This window comes from Myxine glutinosa, chromosome 2 (genome assembly GCF_964187855.1).
Source record: "Myxine glutinosa chromosome 2, kmMyxGlut1.1, whole genome shotgun sequence".
Classification (NCBI taxonomy): Eukaryota; Metazoa; Chordata; class Myxini; order Myxiniformes; family Myxinidae; genus Myxine; species Myxine glutinosa.
Window position 1 is genome coordinate 140,185,577 of NC_136262.1, and position 27,361 is coordinate 140,212,937.

At 44.5% G+C, this 27,361-nt stretch overlaps 1 protein-coding gene across 2 annotated transcripts in view; it reads left to right on the top strand.

Annotated features, from left to right (window-relative positions):
• DIS3L (DIS3 like exosome 3'-5' exoribonuclease) overlaps positions 1-27,361 on the top strand; it is a 247,804-nt gene that overhangs the window by 210,384 nt on the left and 10,059 nt on the right. For both annotated transcript variants that reach the window (XM_068107004.2, XM_068107003.2), the window contains 3 exons: positions 17,536-17,717; positions 23,279-23,436; positions 26,152-26,326. In XM_068107004.2, the coding sequence (XP_067963105.1) occupies positions 17,536-17,717; positions 23,279-23,436; positions 26,152-26,326 (515 nt within the window). The remainder of the gene's footprint in view (positions 1-17,535; positions 17,718-23,278; positions 23,437-26,151; positions 26,327-27,361) is intronic.

Genomic DNA, 27,361 nt, shown 5'->3' on the forward strand with positions numbered 1-27,361 from the left:
TTACATTCTGTTTCCACTTTTAGTGAGAAGTAGGGGTCTGTGCAACCATTCATAAACTTTATTTGGTGCAAATTGGATAATCTTTAGCCGAGTTACCTCAGACCGTGAGTTGGTAATTATATAATTCACACAGTGCAATACGTGCAGGCTGCTGCACGGAGCAACCTTGCGGGCTTATTTTAACTCCAATTTACATTCTGTTTCCACTTTTAGTGAGAAGTAGGGGTCTGTGCAACCATTCATAAACTTTATTTGGTGCAAATTGGATAATGTTTAGCCGAGTTACCTCAGACCGTGAGTTGGTAATTATATAATTCACACAGTGCAATACGTGCAGGCTGCTTCACGGAGCGACCTTGCGGGCTTATTTTAACTCCGATTTACATTCTGTTTCCACTTTTAGTGAGAAGTAGGGGTCTGTGCAACCATTCATAAACTTTATTTGGTGCAAATTGGATAATCTTTAGCCGAGTTACCTCAGACCGTGAGTTGGTAATTATATAATTCACACAGTGCAATACGTGCAGGCTGCCCCAACAGTTTTCCGGACGACAGATTGCCGGTAGGAGACATGTATTGCAGCGCAATACTCAGAATGCTTGTTCTTATTAGACTCATTATTATTCTTTCTGCCAAATCTTGTGGAAGCTGTCGCGTCGGCACTGTTTCTCCGATGAAGTTGAAACCTCATCGGAATATTGGGACCAATGGGAATTGATGCCATCTTTTTTCTAAATTTTGATTTTGCAATTACTATGACAACCAGGTTGGATTTAAGCGAAACCTTTAAAAAATCTTCTTCTCTGAAACGGCAAATGCTATCAATTTCATTCTTGTCAGGTTATGATCATCTACGCATATGGTGAAAAAAATTGTTCAAGATGACATCATCAGTGAAGCAGTTTGGCAGCTCCGTTAAGATAAAAAATTATTTGATTAACACAACAACAACAACAACAACAACAACAACAACATGCATTTTAAGGCCATTTTCCCTGCAAGAGCGAGGGTTAGAGTCCCTGTATAAAGAGAGTTGCGCCATGCGCTGACCCGAGATTTCTGGTCACGTGATTTCGTGGCGCCATTTTGTGTCTAACTTCACCGTGCGTGAACGTCAGCTTGGTACGGGAATGTTGTTTATTGCCAAACAAAATGACTGGTTGTTCTGCTTTTGGTTGGTCAAACCAATCTGGGAAATATAAGATGTATAGATTCTGTACTGAATGTATGAACCAAGTTTTGTACTGAATGTTTACTGTGTTGGCCTCATCGTGTTCCTGGTGAAATTAAACAAGTTATGGTGAATACGACGTCGTATCTGTGCTTTTCCATATCTGTTCGACTAGACGAACCGTGCACACTGCAGGTATTTTTAAAAGTTTTTTCTCTGTTTAATTACGGCTTGGCGCAGTCGAAAATTAAGTGTTAATTAAGTCGCCAGCTATGAAACATATTAATCGATCAGGCAATATCCATCAGAGTTCTGGGCAAGGGTGTAGTAATAAATGAACGTTTCAATCTTACTAGATGCCGATGACGTTTTCCTTATGTCAGAGACAGAAGCTGACTTACAGCTTGTTAAAGCATTACAATGGAAATTGAATATAAATGTCGATAAAACGAAAGTTGTACACTATAGAAATATGGCAATACCACGTACAGAATTTGTTTTAAGTGTGTTGGACTATATGTCGGCTGGAAGTCCTACACCGGAATTGCTCTCGGCACCCTTTAAAAAATATTGGATATGCCCACACTCCTTTCTAAAAGTTATTAAAATTCAGAGAACGACAGCATTGGTTTGTCTTACTTATAATGTTAGCTCTTATATGCAGTGTTGGCTTGTAATATGCATTGCCATACCACTTTTAATATCACCACACAGCTCTTTTTCACGGCAATAGCTGAGTTTTTGACAAAACAAATATCACCTGTATGTAATAATAAGACTAAATATGTGTAGTAAATTTTTTTTTAGCAGGTTTAGAATATATCACCCCATATCGCAAATGTACATGTATATCTAATCCGACACACTTAGACACAAAATGGCGTCCAAATTTGAGTTGACACAACTCTCTATATACAGGGACTCTAGCGAGGGTTAGCCTTGCGGTCCCCATGACAATCTTCTCCATTTTGCCATATTTTCTGCATCTCCCCTTGTTAACCCCCTTGCCCGCATGTCTTCTTCCACCGTCTTTAGCCAAGTCTTTCTCGGTCTTCCCCGTCCTCTACCTCCTTCTACATTCATTTCTATAACTTCTCAACCAGTCACTTTCATCCTTCCTCAACACATGACCAAACCATCTCAACCTGTTCCTCTTCACAGCATCAATCACAGGCTCTATTCCTATCATCTTTCGCAATTCATCATTTGTCTTCCTCTCTCTCAGCGATACTCCACACATCCACCGAACCATTCGCATTTCCACCCTTTCCAGCCTTCGTTGCTGCTCTACATTCATGACCCATTCTATTTGATTAACACGAAACTTTTTTTTAGCATCTACACATCAATAATAACTTGAATATAAAATTTCGTTTCGATCAGTCACATAGTCTGGCAATGAGAAATAAAACAAAATTGATGAAAATTGATGATGTCATAGGTGACGTCATCTTGGAGTACTTCTCCTTGTTTATGTGACCTTAAAAAAAGCTTTCTCCAGAACTGTTGCTCCGATTAAGTTGAAACTTTACAGGAATGTTGAGGTAAATGGGAGTTGATGCCATGTTTTTTCCTAAATTTTATTTTGCAATCACCATGGCAACCAGCTTGAATTTAAGCGAAGAAATTTATTACAGTTCATTCGACTGACGCCTTGAGAGTGCCAAAGTCTAAAGCCTGACGAATTTTTGTGTCCTCTGAGTCATGTGGGTCAACAATACCCATGACCACCCCACCACCCTCCCCTGCTCCACCATTCCCTCACAATCCTCCATCAACCATCACCTAGCTCGTCTTCACGCTGTTGAAACCAAAGCTTTCAGAATCATTGGACTCTCCCGCGATGAAGCTAACTCTGAGGGCCTCTCACTTACTCACCGCAGGCAGGTTGGTGGTCTTTGTCTTCTACCGACTCCTCTCCGGCCTTGCTCCCCCAGTTCTCTCTGGGCTCTGTCCTACAAATATTCCTACAGGTCGCACAAGATCTGCCTACAACCCTCTTATGGTTAAACTGCCAAAATCTAGACTGTCTGCTCACCTTCACTCCTTCATTCCTCTTTTCTCCCGCCTCTGGAACAAACTCCCTCACTCTCTTCAATCCCACTCCTCACTCCAGGTCTTTAAAACAGCTGTTCACCACCATCTCTTATCTTCCCCCATCCAAAACCTTGATCTTTTCTACCCCTGCTAATTTCACCCCAAATCCACCTTTTTGACATATCAACTTTTTTCCTGGAAGTCCTTGTCGTGTCCTTGTGTTTTATACTTCTCACACCCCCACCCCTTTCCCACGCCTCCTCCCCCCCCCCCCCAAGCCCTCTCCCACCCACAGATCTCCCGATGTCCCTGCTCTCAAATGTTGTGTTTGTGTGCTTCTCCTTCTCTCCCCATCTTGTCTACCGCTCCCCTTATTATATACTGTCATGCGAATCCCTCCGGTTAATACCAGGGCTGTAGCGCGGATAGGCCTAAACGGATTTAATTGAGGCGACGACCAAACACGGATTGTGCTATAATAAGCGCGGGAGGAAGAAGAAGTGAAAAGGAAGAAGTGGGAGCGCGTTACCGTGGATGGCGAACAAACTCAACCGGACACAAGATTTGCGGGGAATGGAAAATAATACAAGGGTTTATTAAATAAAAGGACGGGACAGGGAAACGCGATATTAACTAAAACTCCTAAATTGGGATCCCACACACCAGACCTCAAACACAAACAGGGGACTGAATCACGAAAATAACACGTTCGTTATGTAGTGTACGTGGCGTGCGGTCTTATCTGGTCTCGTCGTCTTGCAGTGTAACACGGCCCCGCTCGGCCCCGCTCGCGTGCCACCAGGCCCCGCTCCAAGCCTCTCGCCGCTCACGAGGTCCGCGCACCAAGCTCAAAAGCACCGAGCACCATGCGTTCAACGCCCCAAAAGCACCACACGGCCCAAAGCACCGCCAGCGATCTCCACACAAGGTCGATCTCCAGTCACGATCGGTCTGCCAAGACGAAGAGAGCATGCTGCGCAAGACGAAGTGCCGGATGTCCAAGAGGGAGGGCTGCACAAACAAGAACCGGATGTGCTCTTTCTAAATGCTCTCTCCAAAATGTCGTTCGGCACACGCTGATATAACCTTGCCGGTGACGTCAGCCTTGGCGCGCTACCAACCAGCGACTTCCACTGAACCTTCCAGCTTCATGCCTCTCCCACTCGTTGGCTGGAGGTTCGCGCCTAGCGCAATGACCAATCACAGGACCGTAGTGTGGTGATAGCTCGTAGCGTGTAGCGTGGTCATAGCATGTGCGTGCAGCGTGCTACACGAGGCCCAGCGGAGATGAAGCTGGCCGCGGTCCACGCGGCGGCGCCCCGAGCCGGCCCCCTTGCCTGTTCGTCTTCCAAAGTCATGTCAGGGAAGGGAGTCATTTAGTGTTGCAATAAAGAGCCTAATTAAGTGTCTAAATGAGTGCATTGCCATACGGGACATAGGTTTGGCTACCAGGTGTGACACAGGGGTGTTATATCTTTAATCCCTATTCTATTTAACACACGAACATCCTGGTATGTTCACAAGCAGACATCTTAACCCGACAACCGGACTAAGAACTTATTACAAGGTAGATTCCTTACTGCGACAGACGAAGCATGCTATCTATTCAGATCTACCTGGCTCTACATATCACTACCCCACCGACATAACAATACTTTGTGTGTCTGTTTTGATTTTTTGTGTGATAAATGTTAGTTCTTTCACGAGCCTCGATCCTGTATACAACCCCCCCCCCCTACTCCACCATCCCCTCACAATCCCCCATCAACTGTCACCCTACCTAACAATACGAACGACCACCCAACCCTCCACCCCTCCACCATCCCCCATCAACCGTCTCCCTAGCTAATGGTACCAACGACCACCCAACCCCTCCCCCACACTCCACCATTCCCTCACAATCAACCATCCCTCATCCCCTCCCCCCCACTCCACCATCTCCTCAACAATCCCCCATCAACCGTCACCCTAGCTAACAATACCACCGAGCCAAGTATTTGTCCAATACCAATAACAATACCAAGACCACCGAACCTCCCCCCCCTCCCTCTCCACCATCCCCTCACAATCAACCATCACCCTCGCTAACAATACCAATGACCACCCCACCCACCCCCTCCACCATCCCCTCACAATCACCCATCAACCGTCACCCTAGCTAACAAAACAATACCCACGGCTATGCCCCACAACCCCCCCCCCCCCTCCAAAAAACCATCCCTCATCAGTATCGGAATCCGAGCTCGGAATGCACTGTTTTTCTATGTACCGTTGCCAGCAGGATCACGGTGAGTTCACAATGTGACGTCGTTGGCACACTCGAAAATCGACAGAATCGGGCTTTTTTCTGCACTATGTGATTGGCAAAAAAAAAATTCCCTTCAAATTAGACCGTGATTAATGATTGTCAATGGTTTTCAGAAAGAAAAAAAAGTTGCATTTGGGTTCCCCTTTAAAGGTCTTTTGGGTCTTCATTGTCTTTTCAGTCTTCGGGGTGTTTTTGGTCTTTAAAGGTCTTTGGGTCTTTTTGGTTTTCGGGGTCTTTTCATTCTTTGGGGTATTTTGGGTCTTTAAGGATTTTTGGGGTTCTCTGGGTCATTGGGGTATTTTCAGTCTTCAGGGTCTTTTTTGGTCTTTGGGGTATTTTGGGTCTTCAGGGTATTTTGGGTCTTTAAGGGTCTTTTGGTTCCTCTGGGTCTTTTTGGTCTTCAGGGTCTTTTAGGTCCTTGGGATCTTTTGAGGTATTTGGGGTCCATTGGGTCTTCAGTGTCTTTTCAGTCTTTTGGGTCCTCAGGGCCTTCTGGTAGCTCTTGGGTCCCTGGGTCTTTAGGGTCCTCGGGGTCTTTTGCGTCATCAAGGTCTTATTGGTCTTTTGGGTGGTTGGGGGGAGGGGAAGGGGTGTCTCTTTGGTCCTCTGAGTACTTTAGGTTCAGTACGTATTTCAGGTTACAATTGTGGGTGGCGTCGGGTCAGTTGTCCAACCCATGGGTGAAGAGCGGACATACATATAAATAATCACAAACACTTACTCCATTATGTATAGATATAAGATATTGAAGGAGCTGTGCTCCAACTCGAATCGAAAGAATGGACGCGACAAAAAGCTGGAATTCGTCCGAGTTTCTTTATTCCATCAAATCAACTCGGGTAAAACTGAAAAGCCCGTTTATCGGGCAGCATTATATACAAGCACTCGAATATCTCATGCCGGAGCGTTTGCCCTTAAAAGGCGCGACTGGGCGTGTCTGGGAGACCTGGGCGAGTCTGGACATGCCCGGGAACGGCGAGACTGGGTGTCGCCGGACGGGCCGGGCGTGCCTGGACATGCCCGGGAACGGCGAGACTGGGTGTCGCCGGACGGGCCGGGCGAGCCCGGGAAAGGCGAGTCCGGGCATGCCCAGGAAAGGCGAGACTGAGCGTCTCCGGGCGGTCTGGGCGAGCCCGGCACAGCGATCGCTCCGTGGTTGCGTCCTTGGCAGGTGTAAGGCGATTGTGTATGTTCAGCGGCAACCGCTACACACGCCCCCCCAGAATCGACTTGCACCGGCAGGGTCAATTTAAGGGGGGTCCTGATGACCCGGCCGAAGCGACCCCTGGAGGGTCGTGGGGGTGGGGGGGGGGGTCCGGTGTGGGGGTGGGTAGTCGAGCGGAAGGCACCGTGGGCAGGGGGCGGCCTCGCCGCGGAGGAAGGGCCAACCGAGGTGGTTGGTCGATGTCCACGTGCGCCGGCTTGAGGCGGTCCACCAAAATCCGGTCCGACCTGCCGCCGACGTCGATGACGAAGGACTTGTTGTCCCGTCGCAGGACCCGGAAGGGTCCATCGTACGGCGGCCTGAGTGGCCCCCGGTGTGCGTCATGACGCACAAAAACGTACTCCGCTGTGTGAAGCGCTGGGGGGGACGTAGGATTGGGGGTCACCGTGGTGGGACGTTGGGACGGGGGCAAACCGTCGAGCGGTCTCCTGGAGGTCCGAGCGTTGGCGAGCTGCGGACCAGGGACTGGTAGCGTCGGGCACGAATTCGCCCGGGACGTGTAGCGGCTGGCCGTAGACCAGCTTGGCGGTGGACGCCCAGAGGTCCTCCTTGGGGGCCGTGCGGAGGCCCAAAAGGACCCACGGTAGCCGGTCGGTCCAGCCGCCGTCCTGAAGGCCGGCCATGAGCGCGGCCTTCATGGAACGGTGGAACCGCTCGCACAACCCGTTGGCTTGGGGGTGGTAGGCCATGGTAGGGTGGAGCCTGACCCCCAGGTTGCGGGAAACCGCGGCCCACAGCTCGGAGGTGAACTGCGGCCCGCGGTCCGAAGAGATGTCCGCCGGTGCGCCGAAACGGGCGACCCAGGTGGCGATGAAAGCCTGCGCCACGTCGGCGGTGGTGGTGGAGACGAGGGGAACGGCCTCCGGCCACCTGGTGGTCCTGTCCACCATGGTGAGCAGGTGTGTGAAACCCCGTGATGGGGGGAGGGGGCCCACTAGTAGGTCCACGTTGACGTGGTCGAAACGCCTTTCGGGCACGGTGAAAGGTGCCAGCGGGGCCTGGGTGTGTCGGTGGACCTTGGCCTGTTGGCAGGCCGTGCAGGTGCTGGTCCAATCGCGGACATCCCGTCGAAGGCCGTGCCAGACGAATCGCGCCGACACCAGCTTCTGGGAAGCTTTCCGGCCCGGGTGGGAAAGGCCGTGGAGGGAGCCGAAGATGCGGCGTTGCCAGGTAACGGGCACGATGGGGCGAGGCTGGCCTTGGGAGACGTCGCAGAGCAGGACAGTGTCCGCGAAGGGGACGTCGGCCAGGCGGAGGCCCGTGTCCGCCGCCCGGAGGGCTTGCACCGTGGTGTCGGTGGTCTGGTCAGCCGCCATAAGCGCGAAGTCCACGCTGAGGTGGACCGCGTTCGCGCTGGCCCGAGAAAGACAGTCGGCCATGGCGTTGTCTTTGCCGGCGACGTGCCGGATGTCCGTGGTAAACTCCGACACGGCGGAGAGGTGGCGCTGCTGGCAGGCCGACCACGGCTCCGGGACTTTGGCCATTGCGTAAACCAACGGCTTGTGGTCGACGAAAGCCGTGAAGGGTCGGCCCTCCAGGAGGTGGTGGAAATGGCGAACGGCCAGGTGTAGACCGAGGAGCTCGCGGTCAAACGTGCTATATTTGAGCTCGTTCGGCCGGAGTTGCCGGCTGAAAAAAGCGAGTGGCTGCCAAACCCCGTTCACCCATTGCTCATGTACGGCGCCCACCGCGTAGTCGGAGGCATCCGTGGTGAGGGCGATGGGAGCGTTGAGCACCGTGTGAGCGAGCAGTGTTGCGTCGGGGAGGGCCGCTTTGAGCTTGTAAATGCCGCGTCCATGGCTGCGGACCAGACGACGTCGTGTTTGGCCGGCTTGCCCCGGAGGGCTTCGTAGAGGGGCCGCATGAGCTGAGCAGTGCGGGGCACGAAGCGGTGATAGAAATTCACCATTCCGAGGAACTCCTGCAGGGCCTTGATGGAGCGGGACGCGGAAACGCGGTGATGGCCTCGACCTTGGTTGGCAGCGGCACGGCCCCGTTCTTGGTGATGTGGTGGCCCAAAAAATCAACGGCCGTCGTGCCGAAGTGGCATTTGGCCGGGTTGACGATTAGGCCGTGCTTGCTGAGGTGCCCGAACAGTGTTCGGAGGTGGAGGAGCTGCTCGGCCCGGGACGCGCTGGCGACGACGATGTCGTCTAGGTAGACGAGGAACGGCAGGTCGCGCAGCACGCCGTCCATCAAGCGCTGGAACGCCTGAGCCGCGTTCTTGAGGCCAAATGGCATTCGAAGGAATTCGAATAAGCCAAACGGCGTGATGACGGCCTTTTTGGGACGTCGGCCGGCCTGACAGGTACCTGGTGGTATCCCCGTATCAAATCGATCTTCGAAAAAATGACCCGTCCTGCCAAACGGGCGGAGAAGTCTTGAATGTGCGGGATCGGATACCTGTCGGGGGTGGTAACGTCGTTAAGGCGGCGGTAGTCGCCACATGGGCACCAGCCGCCCCCCGGCTTCGGTACGATGTGTAGTGGCGAAGCCCACGCACTATCGGAGCGCCGCACGATGCCGAGGTGTTCCAAAGCGTTGAACTCGGCTTTGGCCACGGCGAGCTTGGCTGGGTCGAGGCGGCGGGCTCTGGCGTAGACCGGCAGGCCCGTGGTTGGTATGTGGTGCTCGATACCATGTCGTACCGCGACGGCCGAAAACGTCGGCCGCGTGATGGCCGGGAACTCCACGAGCAGGCGAGCAAACTCGTTCGCCGCCGGGAGGGCGCATGCTAGCTCGGTCAGCGCGGAGCTGCTCAACGTGCATGCCAGGGAGCTGAAGGTCTCGGCGTTGACGAGGCGACGCCGTTTGACGTCAACCAGCAGCCCGTGTGCGCAGAGGAAGTCGGCGCCCAGCAGAGCCATGGGCACGCTTGCGGTCACCAAAGTCCAATGAAAGTGCTGGCTGCCGAAGCAGAGGGTGACGTTGCGCGGGCCGAAGGTGCGGATGGCCGATCCGTTGGCCGCCACCAAGGAGGGGCCGCAAACCGTGGACTGCCTGTCCTGATCGGAGGCGGGTATGATGCTCAGTTGGGCGCCGGTGTCACACAGGAAGCGCCGTCCGGACGCTTTGTCCCTGATAAAAAGTAAATTGCCCGTGTGGCCGGCACTCATGGCTGGTAATGAATGCCGGCCCGGCCGTTTCCCGACTTGCCGAAAGTGCACGGGGGTCGGCATGTCCGGGCCTTTTCTCCGAACCTGGCATGGTAGTAACACCACGCCTGGTCAGGTGGAGGCCCCGGTCATCGTGTTGGAGGCAGTCGGCACGGCGTAGCGGCCGCCAATTGCGCCGGCAGTTCGGCCGCCAACCGTGCCGGGTGCTCTGGCGCCATGGGCATTGCTTCGGACGGCGGCGGGCTCCAGGTCGCTGCCCCGATGCATTGGCCTGCCGAGGAGATCTTGTCGGCTTCCCTGGCGAGGGCGCGGGGTTCCGTGATCTGCATGCTTGCCAGGGCGAGGCGTACCTGGCTAGGCAGCTGACGGAGGAACAGCTCTTCAAAAAGAAAATCCGGGGCGTGCTCCCCGAGCAACGAGAGCATGTAATCCATTCGCTCAGACGGGCGCGTGTCGCCGAGCTCGGGCAGGTCGAGCAGGCGCCGTGCGCGTTCCGCCGATGAGAGGGCGAAAGCGTCGAGGAGGAGCTTCTTGATCGCGCCGTACTTGTCAGCGGCTGGCGGGTACTGGAGGAGGCTGAGGGCGCGGGCCGCGGTGGCTGAGCTGAGTGCTGCTACCACATGATGGAAGCGGGTGTCGTCGGCGGTGATGCCTTGCAGGGCGAACTGGGAGTCCGCCTGGGCGAACCAAACCGCCGCGTGAGCCTCCCAGAAGGTAGGCAGTTTGAAGGCAACTGCCATGTCCATGTCGGTAGGTCACCAATGAAGGAGCTGTGCTCCAACTTGAATCGAAAGAATGGACGCGACAAAAAGCTGGAATTCGTCCGAGTTTCTTTATTCCATCAAATCGACTCGGGTAAAACTGAAAAGCCCGTTTATCGGGCAGCATTATATACAAGCACTCGAATATCTCATTCCGGAGCGTTTGCCCTTAAAAGGCGCTACTGGGAGTGTCCGGGAGACCTGGGCGAGTCTGGACATGCCCGGGAACGGCGGGACTGGGTGTCGCCGGACGGGCCGGGCGTGCCTGGACATGCCCGGGAACGGCGAGACTGGGTGTCGCCGGACGGGCCGGGCGAGCCCGGGAAAGGCGAGTCCGGGCATGCCCGGGAAAGGCGAGACTGAGCGTCTCCGGGCGGTCTGGGCGAGCCCGGCACAGCGATTGCTCCGTGGTTGCGTCCTCGGCAGGTGTAAGGCGATTGTGTATGTTCAGCGGCAACCGCTACAATATATAGATTCTTCAGTCATACATAATTGTGTGCATTCTTAAGTCATATATCATTTTGTGTGCATCGGAATACATTTTTCTTTGTATTTAAAATTTGCACATTTGTTAACTTTTACTTTTTTTAAAGGGGGTTGGGTGGCGTAATTTTAGGGAAATTAACCTGCCTGTAATTTTGGGGGAATTAACCTGCCTGTAATTTGGGGGAATTAACCTGCCCGTAATTTTGGGGGAATTAACCTGCCTGTAAGTAAGGACGGCTTCCTCGCTATGGTAATATAAATGATTAATATACCAGTGATTATTATTAATCATCTAAAACTGAATAAATAATAAGGATGTCTGGTTGTTTTTTTTTGTGAGATCAAGGTTTTACCGATTTTGTTTGACAGCATTCAATTGGCTGGTCTTGGCAAGTAAAGGGTTAATTTTCCCAGCATGCCTGCACTTTGACAGCAATCTCGTGCATTTTGTGTATCCTTCCACCCTTGGCATCCTTTTGATAAATGATTACAAATGTTGTCAATCCGACTATGGGGTCGCTCCACATCTACACCTTTTCTCATTGCCTTTGTAGTTTTATTTGGGAAGATAATATTTGGGTTCTATTGCCTTGCAGGAGAGCTCAGAGGCAGGTATATGCATTCACCTTTGATCTGTCTAGCCTGTATTTGAATCCAGACCAAGCTACAAACTACTTCCCTGGTGTTTCACATGTAGGGCGACACATAATTGTGTGCACTATTCCTCGGAAGGGCATCAGGTCGGAGTACCTATGTATATGCCAAGACTAGTCATTCATGGATGTTGAAGATCCTATATCTTTCGTGAAGAGTAGCTTAGTCATCGATTTTTAAAATCGACACATTGTGATACACTTCAATAAAGAATAAATATATAATTTTATAATTTTAAAAATCGACACATTGTGATACACTTCAATAAAGAATAAATATATAATTTAATGCTACTTTTAAAAATCGAACTATTTTCCAATGGTTCTCCAAATGGGGGCTCAGAAATTTGCGTGGTGCCAGGCCTACAAATGGTTAATCTGTTCCTGATGATGATTATGATTTTGATTATGATGATGTTTATTATTATGATGCATGTCCCAACAGATTTTTTTAAAATTATATTCTTTTTTACACAGTTGAACCTCACAGAAAAGCGAGAACAAGACCTATTGAACTTGTTCTTGCATTGAATGCCATAATCTTAGCTCAGGGTTTGCTGAACTTGCTGCAATGCCAAGCAATAGCAAGCAATATAACAAGCAATACCAAACAATAACAAGCAATATAACAAGCAATACCAAGCAATATAACAAGAAATATAACAAGCAATACCTATCAATATAACAAGCAATACCAAGCAATATAACAAGAAATATAACAAGCGTGTTGTGTTTTGTGTTTGTGTTTTATACTTCTCCCACCCCCCCCCCCTTCCCCCCTTCCCACGCCTCCTCCCCCCAAGCCCTCTCCCTCCCACACATCTCCCTGCTCTCACATGTTGTGTTTGTGTGCTTCCCCTTCTCTCCCCATCTTGTCTTCCGCTCCCTCTTTTTATATATTTTGTTTGTCTTTTTGATTTGTTTGTGGAATAAATGTTAGCTCTTTCACGAGCCTCGATTCTGTACACACACAAAAAAAAAAAAAAGCAATACCTAGCAATATAACAAGCAATACCAAGCACTATAACAAACATTACCAAGCACTATAACAAACATTACCAAGCAATATAACAAGCGTGTTGTGTTTTGTGTTTGTGTTTTATACTTCTCCCACCCCCCACCCCTCCCCCCTTCCCATGCCTCCTCCCCCCAAGCCCTCTCCCTCCCACACATCTCCCTGCTCTCAAATGTTGTGTTTGTGTGCTTCCCCTTCTCTCCCCATCTTGTCTTCTGCTCCCTCTTTTTATATATTTTGTTTGTCTGGTTGATTTGTTTGTGGAATAAATGTTAGCTCTTTCACGAGCCTCGATTCTGTACACACACACACACACACAAAAAAAAAAGCAATAAAAAGCAATATAACAAGCAATACCTAGCAATATAACAAGCAATACCAAGCACTATAACAAACATTACCAAGCAATATAACAAGAAATACCAAGCAATATAACAAGCAATAACAAGCAATACCAAGCAATACCAAGCAATATAACAAGTAATAACAAGCAATACCAAGCAATATATCAAGCAATGTATCAAGCAATGTAACAAGCAATGTAACAAGAAATCTAACAAGCAATAAATAACAAGCAATGTCAAGCTGACTTAAATGGACTTATTTTAATCTAAAAGAAGCAAAATAATAATCAAAGCATGTGGAGAGGACAATTTACATAAACTGACTCATTACCTGGCTCAATTCTGCAGCTAAGTCCAATTTGAGAGACAATCGGTAATTACCACACAAGTGGTAGTCGTTGGTCGAAAGGGAGTTTTTAGGAGTGTCCACATTTAACTTAAACGTTACAAAATCAAACCAAGACCATTTATTATTTAATTTTTGGGATTCAAGATCGGTTGTTAAGGATGCACGATTTTTTGTGATTTTTTTTTTCAGCCTTATTCTCTCATCTAAAACTCTCCCAAATGTATTTATGCCTCCGCCGACGAAGTAGCCGGAGGCATTATTTGTTTTGAGGCTGTCCAGCTGTCCAGCTGTCCGTCCATCCGTGATACGTTTTTATTGCCATGATAACCTGGGAATGGACGAAGGGAATTCATTCAAAATTAGATCAAGGGTGTACTGTGATGTAAAGATGAACTGATTAGCTTTTGGTGTCAAGAGGTCAAAGGTCACAGGTCTTGTTCGGTAAAAAATTCTGTTACTGTGCTAATTTGTGAACCAGTGATAGTATTTTGACCAAACTTGGTTCAAGTATATATTATGATACGCAGATGAAATTATTACATTTTGGGGCCAAGAGGTCAAAGGTCAGAGTCTGTAATAGGTTTTCGTAACCACAATAACTTAAGAATGGCTGAAGGGAACTAAGTCAAACTTGGTACAAGTATGTATATATCATCATATATGATGATGTAAAGATGAGTAGATTATGGGGTCAACGGGTCAAAGGTCAGGGGTCCTTTTAGGTAAAAATTATGTGACTGCACTAACTTGTGAGCCAGTGATGTGATTTTGACCAAACTTAGTATAAGTATATATTATGATGCATAGATGAACTGATTAGATTTCGGCGTCAAAGATCATGTCAGGTAAAGATGTGATACTTGAGAACAGCTGAAGGGATTTAAATCAAACTTGGTACAAGTATGTATAATAATGTAATGCTGTAGGCGGAGGTATATTGGTCGATGTCACGACGTCAAAGAGTGGCGTTCTTCTTCACAATGATACCAAGTGGTATCTTATTAAATGTATGCTGTTGAACAACATGTTGATGTTTAAGTATTTGAATTTACCTTGGAGCTGACACTAAACTGAAACAAAGGGCTAAACTCAATTGTATAAAGGTACTTACCATAGTGTTGTTTAGATAAAATGACAACTTTGTAGTTTTGAGGATTTTGATGTTGTCATGAGATCTGACTTCAACACACACTACTACCACTACTAGGCAGCTCAAAAGTGAGGCAGCTACCAAATGAGCGATCCGCCACTTCCTCATCCTGTAACAATCAGTCTTGCATGGGGGTCTCCCATCAAAGTACTCTTGGGGCCTGGTGCATTCAAACCGATAAATCTGACAAAATGAAATCCATTTTTATTATGATATGCTTCTGAAATATTTTAGTTAAAACAATGGATAAAACTTGGGTTGCAGAATTGGCCTACAAACTTTCATTGATTTATACATATTTATGATGCAGAATCTGAAATTCCACAAGTTGTTTAGTTATTGTAGAGTTTTAAATCAAGTTGTTTAGTTATTTTAGAGTTTTAAAACAAGTTGTTTAGTTATTGTAGAGTTTTAACAATTTGTTGTTTAGTTATTGTAGGGTTTTAACAATCTGTTGTTTAGTTATTGTAGAGTTTTAAAACAAGTTGTTTCGTTATTGTAGGATTTCAACAAGTTGTTGCTTAGTTATTGTAGAGTTTTAACAATTTGTTGTTTAGTTATTGTAGGATTTCAACAAGTTGTTGCTTACTTATTGTAGAGTTTTAACAATTTGTTGTTCAGTTATTGTATAGTTTTAGCAAATTGTTGTTTAGTTATTATAGAGTATTAACAATTTGTTGTTTCGTTATTGTAGAGTTTTAACAATTTGTTGTTTAGTTATTGTAGGGTTTTAACAATTTGTTGTTTAGTTATTGTAGGGTTTTATTAAGTTGTTGTTTAGTTATTATATAATTTTAACAATTTGTTGTTTAGTTATTGTAGAGTTTTAACAATTTGTTGTTTAGTTATTGTAGGGTTTTAACAATCTGTTGTTTAGTTATTGTAGAGTTTTAAAACAAGTTGTTTCGTTATTGTAGGATTTCAACAAGTTGTTGCTTACTTATTGTCGAGTTTTAACAATTTGTTGTTTAGTTATTGTAGGATTTCAACAAGTTGTTGCTTACTTATTGTAGAGTTTTAACAATTTGTTGTTCAGTTATTGTAGAGTTTTAGCAAATTGTTGTTTAGTTATTATAGAGTATTAACAATTTGTTGTTTAGTTATTGTAGAGTTTTAACAATTTGTTGTTTAGTTATTGTAGGGTTTTAACAATTTGTTGTTTAGTTATTGTAGGGTTTTAACAATTTGTTGTTTAGTTATTGTAGAGTTTTAACAATTTGTTGTTTTGTTATTGGAGGGTTTTAGCAATTTGTTGTTTAGTTATTATAGAGCATTAACAATTTGTTGTTTAGTTATTGTAGAGTTTTAACAATTTGTTGTTTAGTTATTGTAGGGTTTTAACAATTTGTTGTTTAGTTATTGTAGGGTGTTATTAAGTTGTTGTTTAGTTATTATATAATTTTAACAATTTGTTGTTTAGTTATTGTAGAGTTTTAACAATTTGTTGTTTAGTTATTGGAGGGTTTTAACAAGTTATTGTTTAGTTATTATAGAGTTTTTTTAAACAATTTGTTGTTTAGTTATTGTAGAGTTTTAACAATTTGTTGTTTAGTTATTGTAGAGTTTTAACAATCTGTTGTTTAGTTATTGTAGAGTTTTAAAACAAGTTGTTTCATTATTTTAGGATTTCAACAAGTTGTTGCTTACTTATTGTAGAGTTTTAACAATTTGTTGTTCAGTTATTGTAGAGTTTTAGCAAATTGTTGTTTAGTTATTATAGAGTATTAACAATTTGTTGTTTAGTTATTGTAGAGTTTTAACAATTTGTTGTTTAGTTATTGGAGGGTTTTAACAAGTTGTTGCTTAGTTATTATAGAGTTTTTTAAACAATTTGTTGTTTAGTTATTGTAGAGTTTTAACAATTATTTGTTTAGTTATTGTAGAGTTTTAACAATCTGTTGTTTAGTTATTGTAGAGTTTTAAAACAAGTTGTTTCGTTATTGTAGGATTTCAACAAGTTGTTGCTTACTTATTGTAGAGTTTTAACAATTTGTTGTTTAGTTATTGTAGAGTTTTAACAATTTGTTGTTTAGTTATTGTAGGGTTTTAACAATTTGTTGTTTAGTTATTGTAGGGTTTTATTAAGTTGTTGTTTAGTTATTATATAATTTTAACAATTTGTTGTTTAGTTATTGTAGAGTTTTAACAATTTGTTTAGTTATTGGAGGGTTTTAACAATTTGTTGCTTAGTTATTATAGAGTTTTAACAATTTGTTGTTTAGTTATTGTAGAGTTTTAACAATTTGTTGTTTAGTTATTGGAGGGTTTTAGCAATTTGTTGTTTAGTTATTATAGAGCATTAACAATTTGTTGTTTAGTTATTGTCGAGTTTTAACAATTTGTTGTTTAGTTATTGTAGGGTTTTAACAATTTGTTGTTTAGTTATTGTAGGGTTTTATTAAGTTGTTGTTTAGTTATTATATAATTTTAACAATTTGTTGTTTAGTTATTGTAGAGTTTTAACAATTTGTTGTTTAGTTATTGGAGGGTTTTAACAAGTTGTTGCTTAGTTATTATAGAGTTTTAACAATTTGTTGTTTAGTTATTGTAGAGTTTTAACAAGTTGTTGTTTAGTTATTGGAGGGTTTTAACAAGTTGTTGTTTAGGTATTGTAGGGTTTTAAAACAAGTTGTTTAGTTATTGTAGATTTAACAAGTTGTTGCTTCGTTATTGTAGAATTTTAACAAGTTGTTGTTTAGTTATTGTAGAGTTTTAAAACAAGTTGTATAGTTATTGTAGAGTTTTAAAACAAGTTGTATAGTTATTGTCGAGTTTTAACAAGTTGTTGTTTAGTTATTGTTGTAGGTTTTAACAACTGATCATTGGAAAGATTGGCTGCTGATAACTTTGTTTTAAAATAACTCTATTATCCTCTGTTGGCTTCTCTACCTATTATTCTACCCTCTCCTCAACCGAACAGGCCTTGCCTTGCCAATGTATACGCACTTCACATCCCCGATCCGCCGCTACTCCGACATACTGGTTCACAGACAGCTACTTGCAGTACTGGCTGCTGAAAATGGTGATTTTGAAGACTCCGAGGTTATGCCATCTGGTACTTATCTGGAGGAGATTTGCCAGCATCTTAATGAAAGGACGAGGGTAAATGTACTTCACTCCTCCCCCAATCCCGCTTTGCTCCACTTGGTGGAGCTCTTCTTTGGTTTGGAAAGATGTTTCCCCATGACAATCCAAATGGATTCTACTTTTCTTTCTTTCTGGTCCTTCAAGATGGCAGCTCAACATCTCATGCCAACCTCTATACCTTTGCCATCCTCTCAATTTCTTCTGCTCTCATTAACCTAGTTCATAATCTTGCATCCTCGGTCGTTTATCTCTTCGACAAACTTTATTAATCTGCGCTCGCGAAGCGAAAAGTGGGGTTAGGCGATTGGGTGCATACGCACGTGTCTGCATTTTTTAAATTCATTTTCTCCGATTTTTCTCCGATTGACCCGAAATTTTCACCGTAGAATGCGTCTGCTCATGTACAATGTTTTTATGATAATTGTGATGTCATAGGTCACGTGGTAGGTTGGCGTCTTGTTTTTTATATTCATTTAATCATTTTCTTCGCAACCGTTGGTGCGATTGACACACAAGTTTCACCACAGTATGTGTCTACTCGTGCATATTTTTTTATTAATAAATATGACGTCATAGTTGACATGGTAGGGCGCCATCTTAGAAAAACCGAAAAACTTTGGACCTCTATATCTGCGAAACCACTCCATTGAAAAAATTGAAACGTGGCTCATTGTAAAGAACTCCACATGGGGAAGAAGTGTTAATGGTGACGTTATTGGTGCCTTAATTATGACGTCATAATTTGAGAGGGACAACGATTGGTCCGATTAGTTTGAAATTTATTGATCGTGATCTATACAACAATTATATTGGAGAATGTAAATTTATGATGTCATCGGTCACGTGGTCTGGCAGCCATATTGGATCAAAGAAAAAAACCCTTCAAAAACAGAAGAGTTGGCTCGCACTAAGTCGACTATGCAGGGGAAGTATTCTATGAATACCATGTAGTTTCTGTTTAGAAAAGAAAGCACAAAAAACACCAAAAATGAGGCTTCAAATCTGAAAGAACATGTCATGGGATAATATAATCTGATCATGTTGAAGACAGAAATTGAAGTTTGTAAAGGGGCGTGGGGTGAAAGAAGCAGGAATTTATGAAAGAGAAGGTATAACTAACTGAGGAGGGATTATTTTTTTGCATACATGGTTGAGGTTTGTGGAAGACGCAGAGTAAAATGAAAATGAAATGGAAAGTGAGAAACACCAACAGCAGAATAGAAGTGAATGAGATGCAGGAGAAGGGGTGAAGGACACGTGAGGCAGATAAGCTGAACGAAACAAAGAGGAGGAAGGGGAAAGCAGGGATGAAACAGAAAAGTAAGAAACGACATGGGGTGAGGGAGAGGAGAAAATTCACAATAACCTGAAAAAACCCAGTGCTTGGGAATAAGGTAATTTTGGGTAGAAAATATCATGAATATGGATGGGGGATAACCTGAGGTAGTGATTAACAGCTGTCTTGAAGCCCTGGATAAAATAATGGGGATGAAACAAATGAGTGGAGGTGAGCAGTGAGCCTTGATTTTGTGAGTTTGACAAGAGTATACTGGCAGATCGAGTTCGTCCTGCAGAATTTGGGAGAGGCAGAGGGTGCAAGACCAAAAAGGAGGTGGCAGAATACAGAGGCCACCAACCTGTCTGCAATGCAAAAGTAACAGGTCCAGCCAATTAGCTTTGTCGCAGGAGATCCAAATCATTTTGAGGGCCTTGCTTTCCCCGGCATCAAGGAGGACAGGGTGTGAGGCAGGGCACCAGTTCAAAGGGGAGAGCAGTACTCCAAGCTGTGAATGAAGGCCTTGTAGGTTGTCAAAAGTTCTAATTGGCCAAGGAAAACCTTGCATGATGGAGAATGCGCAGTCAGCGGCTGACATTGGAGGTAATCTTGGAAATATGATCTGCCGAAGGAAGGTCATGGTTGATGGTGAGGACCAACGGTTTGAGTGACAACCTCCAAGTGGTTTGCTTCGGAAGTAGATGGAAAGGTTTGCGAGACGGTCCTTTTGGAGAGACAGGGAGAGGGTGTAGATTTGTCAGGGTTCAAAGACTTATTCCAAGTGTTAGAATTAGCTCAAGGTCTCCAGAGAGGGAAGAAGTCAAGCCGCTTGCTTGCGGAGGATGAGAAATGATACGGCAGAGGATGGAATCATCAATAAAGAGATAAGTAGGAATTTCCAGGGATTCAGAATGATCATTGATTAAGATGAGAGAAAAAAAAAACTGGGCCAAAGACACTGCTTTGGGGCATTCCATTTTTGCCAGGGAGAGATGATGAGAGAATCCCTTTAAGAGTTGCACACTCACTACAGGAGTGGAGGAAGTCAGTGATCCATGGGAGGGAATGGCTTTGGATGCCATTAGCAGAGAGTTTGGAGATCAAGGCGGGGTGATACAGCATCAAATATTCGAGATATGTCTCGTGAGACGTCCCTGATCGCAAGTCTTACATTGAAGTCTTCTATCCATTCCTTGGAGAGCAGAATCGGCATGACCAGGTCTGAAACCAAACTGATGATCTGAGATCAGGCCATTGGAGAAAAAGAATGATTTGATGTCAACTGCAGTGAAAAATTCCATCACCTTCTTGCTTATAATTGGAAGCAAGTCAATAGGCCTGTATTATTTAAGAAGATTGGTTTTTGCACCATATTTACCCTCGCCAGAGGAGAGGGTATTGCATTTGCGTCCGTTTGTTTCCGCACAAAATAAATGTGATTTTCTCTGCAACCGTTGGTCCGATTGACAGGAAATTTTCACCATTTCACCAATTTTTCACCGCCACTTGACAAGGTGCCACTCCACCTGTAGAATTTTAAAATTATAATTATGACGTCATAGGTCACGTGGTATGGCCGCCATCTTGGAAAACCCGAAAAAATTTGCGCCTCTATATCCCCAAAAGTGCTTTATAGAAAAAATTGAGACATGGCTCATTGTGAAGAACTCTCCATGGGGAATAATATATGTTTATGACGATGTTTTCGGTGCCTTCATTATGACGTCATAATTCGACAAGTACAAAACGTCATCCGATCAAGATGAAATTTCTTGAGTATAATCTATTTGGTGGAGATAAAACAAATGATGTCATCGGTCACGTGGTTCGGCCGCCATATTTTTTTTAAACAAAAACCTTAAAAACCACTGAAAACACATCCTGGCAAGGGTCTGCAATCTCTGCTCTTTCTTGTTGTGTATTGCGGTGATGTTTGCTAACTTCCAGGCAAACAGAAACTGATACATTGAGAATTATTACGTGAAGAGTGCAAAAAGAGGAGGAGCAAGAGCAGCAGAGCAGGATTTTAGGACACGTGCACTGATGCCGTCTGGGCTTGTCCTAGTTAGTATCTTAGTTGAGGTTTGCCAGAAACCTCTCCAACCTCTGAAATGAGAAAGGCAGTATCCAAGAACAGTTATCTCCTATAACATAGGCAGTGAGGGGTTGGATACACAATATTTGGAAGAACACAGAATTACTGCATTCGGCCTTGTCATGAGAAGAGTCAGCTGTGGTGCAATTTGAAGTGAGGGGAGGATTGGAGAGGAAGCATACAGCAGAGATAGACTTGACAAGGTGCCACCAGATCTTTGAAGGAGACACGTGTGGGAGTTCAGTCTTGAGGTTGGCCAGACGTTGTTTTCTAGCTTTCCTGAGAGTGGACCACATCGTTTTCACTTGTTCTGGGCTTTGCCGAATGATCTGAGGTTGCCTTCTTTTGGATTTGCCTTCCAGAAAGAGAAGGCAAGTTGTTTGAGGGCAACTGCCTCACCACAGGATTCTCCGTACCACGGATGAGAGGATAGGTATCATAACCGCAGATGAGATGGTATAAATCTGTACATCAGGGAAAGCAAGCTTTTGTGGAAGGAATCCCAGGCAGTATTAATATCAGGAGAGGTGGAAATGAAGGAACAGTCTTGACTTGAGAGGGCAGCTTGCAGCTCCTGCCAGTCAATGTTGAAGAAGCTCTACGGGAAAATAGCGGCTGATGTTGTGGTTGCAAATTAAGATTCAGATTGAAAAGTCTTCTTGGGTTTATTTGACTGCATTTGAAGAATCTATTTCCGTTTATGCCAACGTGAGTATTCTCCACGATATTGATTTCCAACAGTTCTCTTTCATCTAATAGGTTTTACCCACCAAAGGTTGACAGACGTATGCTAACCACTGTGGGAAGCAAAGCAAAGTAAAGCTGCCATATTCGATCTTGAAATTTCATCAGACCAAGAGAGGAAAGTAAAGCTGATCTCTTGTTCCAATGAAAGGTTAGAGCCCAAAATGTCGGCTGGACTCTGCTTACCATGCCCGCTAGTATACCCTTGTCAACACACACTGGATAAAACCTCCAATTTGTCAGCCGACACACATCACCTTCCCAAAGTCTCGTATTCCTCACTTCTCTTTCAATGGTTACCTGTTTCTCTACCTGCTAATGATTGAGCTTTTACTGCAGCATAAATATGAAGTGCCAGATCGATTCATTTACAGTCATAGACAATGGCTTGCTCCTTATTGTATATTTTTTTATGACTTTTTTTTTCAAGGGGACATTCTGTGTCGCTCCTGTTCTGTATGGGCTGGCCTTTTCCATTACAAACTGAGAACAGAAATCGTTGATGCTTCAATCTCAGGTTAAAATCCCATAGACTCTTGATTTTTAGCTCACCTGGAATGAAGTTCAGGTGACTTATGCGATGGCGCGTCATCCGTCCGTCGGTCCATCCGCCAGTCCGTAAATACTTGAAACTTCTTCTCCGAAACCGCTGATGGGATTGCGACAAAATTTGGCATAATGATATTTGTTGTGTTGTACCAAAGTTTGTTCACAGCATTAAAGAAAATCGGGCCGTGAGGGGTCTACTTGGGGGTTGCCACCCAAAATAGGTATTTGCTCTTCTCTCTGAAACTACATACACAATTTCAATGAAACTTGACCACAACCTTCATCACCCATGATGTACCAATATTTGTTCAAGGCATTAGAAATATTGCGGTCTATGAAGGTATACAGGATGGGAGGATGGGAGGGCGGTGGTAGGGGTGTCCCCCCAAAATAGGTATTTTTTTTGTTTGTTTAAAGTCTGATGATTATGTTAGTATGATTCTACATGTGTCCCTGTTTTCCAGCAACCATTTAAATTGGTTTAAAATACCTTTAGTCAGTGCAGTACAACTGTTTATTCTACCAGGTGAGTGCCAAGGGTATTGTCCCTATGTTTGTATGAGCTCCCCTGTGACCCTCGGGACATTTTTCAATATACACGTTTATTTAAAATTGGTAACGTATGTCTTGTGATCAGGCCGACATTCTAAAGAATTCCTTTATCTCTATCGTAAGACATTGCTGATCTCTTTAATGGCAACATTTGTGTGCTTGAGCACTGCACAGCTCCATAATAAGTGTGCATATTGAACTTACCAAAGAGATCTTGGCACAACTTGCAAGTGCAGCCAAAATATGAATAACTAATTTATTATTGGACTGCTGTTCACCAGTAGATGTAACAATGATGCTCTGTGCCTGATTTCCTGATGCTTGCGTCCACCCTCCACCCTTCCCTCTTTCCCCCAACAGGCTGCGCAGAAGGCACAGAAGGATTCTGTGGATCTCTTCCAGTGCCTATTCTTTCGAGACGTCAACCCCAGAATGGAGGAAAGCAGCACAGATCATCGCGTTGCTGATGCATTGGTTTTTGCGATTCGTGCCAATGGTGTTCTGGTCTACATGCCAAGGTTAGCCTTGCACATATTGTATATACTGCAAAAGGTTTGGCAGCAAAGTGCTGCACAGCGAATCTGCCACCGAGAAACTGACTCGAGATGGTTATTAGTCCCCTACCGGTGTACACCGGAGGGGTCTATAGGTTTGCACTCAGTTCCTCCGTCCGTCAGTCCGTCACGCAAAGAACAGTTTTCCGGACTTTTTTTCTAAACGATTAATGCTAATGATTTCAAACTTGGCACATGGTTTCCTCATGATAAGTTACAGGACAAGTTCGAACTTCACGACCTTTCGATCATTTTTGACAAAGTTATGGCACTTTGAACTTTGGGAATTCTGATAATTCTGATGATCCTTAACTCAGTGCCATTTTAAGTTTTAATTTCCTTTAAAAACCAATTTCTCTGCAATAAATAGGACCGATTGAGATAAAATTTTCACCATATGATGGACTCGGTCTGTAGAATATTTTAATGGTAATTATGAGGTCACGGGTCACGTGGTTCGGCCGCCATATTGTTTTTCGTGAAAACACGAAAACCCCTTTTTCTCTGCAACGGCTGAACAGATCGAGGCCAAACTTTACAGGCAGAATCGCATACTCATGACGAACAAAAAAGTCAGCGAGCATGACGTCATGCGTCACATGGTTTCAAAGTTATGACGTTTTTAAGCATGAACCTTCAAAAACCGAGCTCCTCCATCATTTTTGATCCAATCAAGGGGAAACTTCACAGATCTGTTCAGCACTAAAATATCCTTTTGGAATTTGCGATAGGCCACGTAGTTTGGCAGATATCGTTAATTAAACGAAAATATTTTTTTTTTAAAGTATATCTCTTGTTTATTCTCGAGTTCTCCTCAAGCCGCACTGCGCATCCTCAGCCTCGTCTCGCGAACGTCAACAGCGCGACACAACGCGCGCTTTCCGGAGGGGCGGAGCCAAGCCGAGCAACATATATATATATACACATCGATCATTGATCGTGAACCGGAAAATATAATAAATTACTGATGGTTTCAGAGTTATGACGTTCTTAAGCATGAACCTTTAAAACCGAGCCCCTCCCTCATTTTTTATCTAATCGAGGGGAAACTTCACAAATCTGTTCAGCATGTCAGTCTACTAAAATGTCCTTTTGGAATTTGCGATAGGCCACGTAGTTTGGCAGATATCGTTAATTAAACGAAAATATTTTTTTTTTAAAGTATATCTCTTGTTTATTCTCGAGTTCTCCTCAAGCCGCACCGTGCGCCCTCAGCCTCGTCTCACGAACGTCAACAGCGCGACACAGCGCACTTTCCGGAGGGGCGGAGCCAAGCCGAGCAACATATATATATACACATCGATCATTGATCGTGAACCGGAAAATATAATAAATTACTGATGGTTTCAGAGTTATGACGTTTTTAAGCATGAACCTTTAAAACCGAGCCCCTCCCTCATTTTTTATCTAATCGAGGGGAAACTTCACAAATCTGTTCAGCATGTCAGTCTACTAAAATGTCCTTTTGGTATTTGCGATAGGGCACGTGGTTTGGCAGATATCGTTAATTAAACGGGAAAAAAAAATGGATATCTCTTGCATCGCTAGTACCTCAGACCGTGAGTTGTTAATAATTTATATAATTCACACAGTGGAATACGTGCAGGCCGCTCCACGGAGCGACCTTGCGGGCTTATCAACGAGGCGACGCGTGACACACGTGTCTCAGCATACCTCAGATCAAGTTTGAAAACCAGCATCAACCGTGCATAAATTTGCATATTCGATCATTTTTGACAAAGTTATGGCACTTTGAACTTTGGTAGGGGACATGTATTGCAGCGCAATACTCAGAATGCTTGTTTGATTGCACATTTTCATGCATAACGCCGACACTGAGGCAAATTTTGAGGAAAAAAAACTAACGACACACACACAAACACACACACACAAACACACAGACACACACACACACACACACAGACATACACACACACACACACACACACACACACACACACGAAGGGAGTGCTCCGTTCCACTTTATGAAAGCCACATTTTCAGAAAAAACTAACCACACCACACACACACACACACACACACACACACACACACACACACACACACAAACAGACACACACAAACAGACAGACACACACACACACACACACACATACACAGACGCACACACACAGACATACACACACACACACACACACACACATACACACACTCACACATACACACACATACGAATGTGGATACATGGAGACCTGGGAGGGCTAAGTTTCACCTTCTGAAACACGAGTGTGGAGAGAACAACCAACGACACATACACACATAAACGCCCTGACACACACACACATACACACACACACACACTGACACGCACACACCATGTTGGTATTTTGCTATTCCCGGATGATGGAGTAATTCTATATAAGCTCTCATGGTATTTATTTATTTAATTATTTATTGTGTTTCTGTAATGATATTTTTCCTTATGGATTCGATAGTTTTCCTGCTGTTTGTCTCTCATCCTTCAGTGGGTGCACTCATTGTGAGAATGGCTACCATGGCCTCAGATCTTCAGATTATATGTAAAAAACATAACTGAAGCAAAGTGAGGGGGATGAATAATTTATAGGTTTTCAAAAAGCAATGGCTGAGATGGATTGCGATGTTAATGATGTGGAGATGTCCAGCACCACCTGCTTAATATGGCTCATGCTCGCGCAGATTTGCTCTACGTGGTGCCATCTTCCTGAAGGACAAGGAAGGACGAGTTGCCAGCTTGATGGCCGACGGCACGTGCGATTTCCGCCATGGATGTCTGATTCACAAAAAGCATGAGATCGTGAGCCAACCAAGCGATGGTCTGCCCTTCGTCCTGCGCCTCTTTGACCATGTCACGGTAAGCTTGATGTAGCACTTAACACCACATGGAGGCAGCTGGCTGTACCCCCTTTGTATTCTGCCTTTTATGCCGTTATTGCTGTATTTTAATGTCTTGGTATAACCAAGATGGTGTACCCCTGCCTTCATGAAGCAAGCGCCGTGTGAGAGACAGAGTCAGAGACTTGACTTTTATGTCCTTTCATTGCAAAAGTATAAAATAAAGATTCCTTACAGTGAAAACCAAAATAAACAACCTCGTTACATACAATTTTACCAGGAGGGTAACCATAGACAACAAAACGTTGAGCTACCAAAAAAAAGCACAAAGGATATTTAGTAAAGACTAGAGAGAAAGCACCAACCGACCATCAGATATTTTACAAAAATCATCATTTATACACCATATTTTCTCAGAGTTCAAGTTGTCTGGAAAGCGAGTAACAGTGAAAATGAAGTTTTACCTGCGGCTTTCACAAAGTGCTCTGAACATTGCTACAGTATCTGTACTACTGTAGAAATGGTTCTTTATCTTTGATTTCCTAGTTTTGTAAATTGCCAATTTTGCTTGGGAAATGAAAAAGTTTGCAAGAATTGTTGCTTGGATGTTAAAAGGGCCACTTGGACCAAAAATGAAAATTGGAAAACTGAAATCGAGAGAAAGACGTGCAAATAGCACTTTCAGAAAAATAAAATGAGCAGTTAAACGATTGCATCGAATATATCCATGGGACAAGGTTTCACTCTGTCCACAAAAGGGACACTGATCACTTATCACTTGTGAAAAGTGGTGAATAAGAGAGTTTGTAGGTATTGTCGTGTCAGCCCTGTGGTTAACACCGCTGGGTGATGAATAGCCGTAGCGGTCCTTTACTCCGGATGCGCGTAGCCGAAATTGGTGGTTGATCCATCCCGCATGGTGAGGGAACCAAAGTACTTACCTGGACGGAGCCACACGGGTTTATTCTCGGACCCGACGCCATGCAAACAAGACACAACAAATGAAATGCAACAACAGGGATTAATGAAAGTAAATGTAATGTGAAATAAGGGT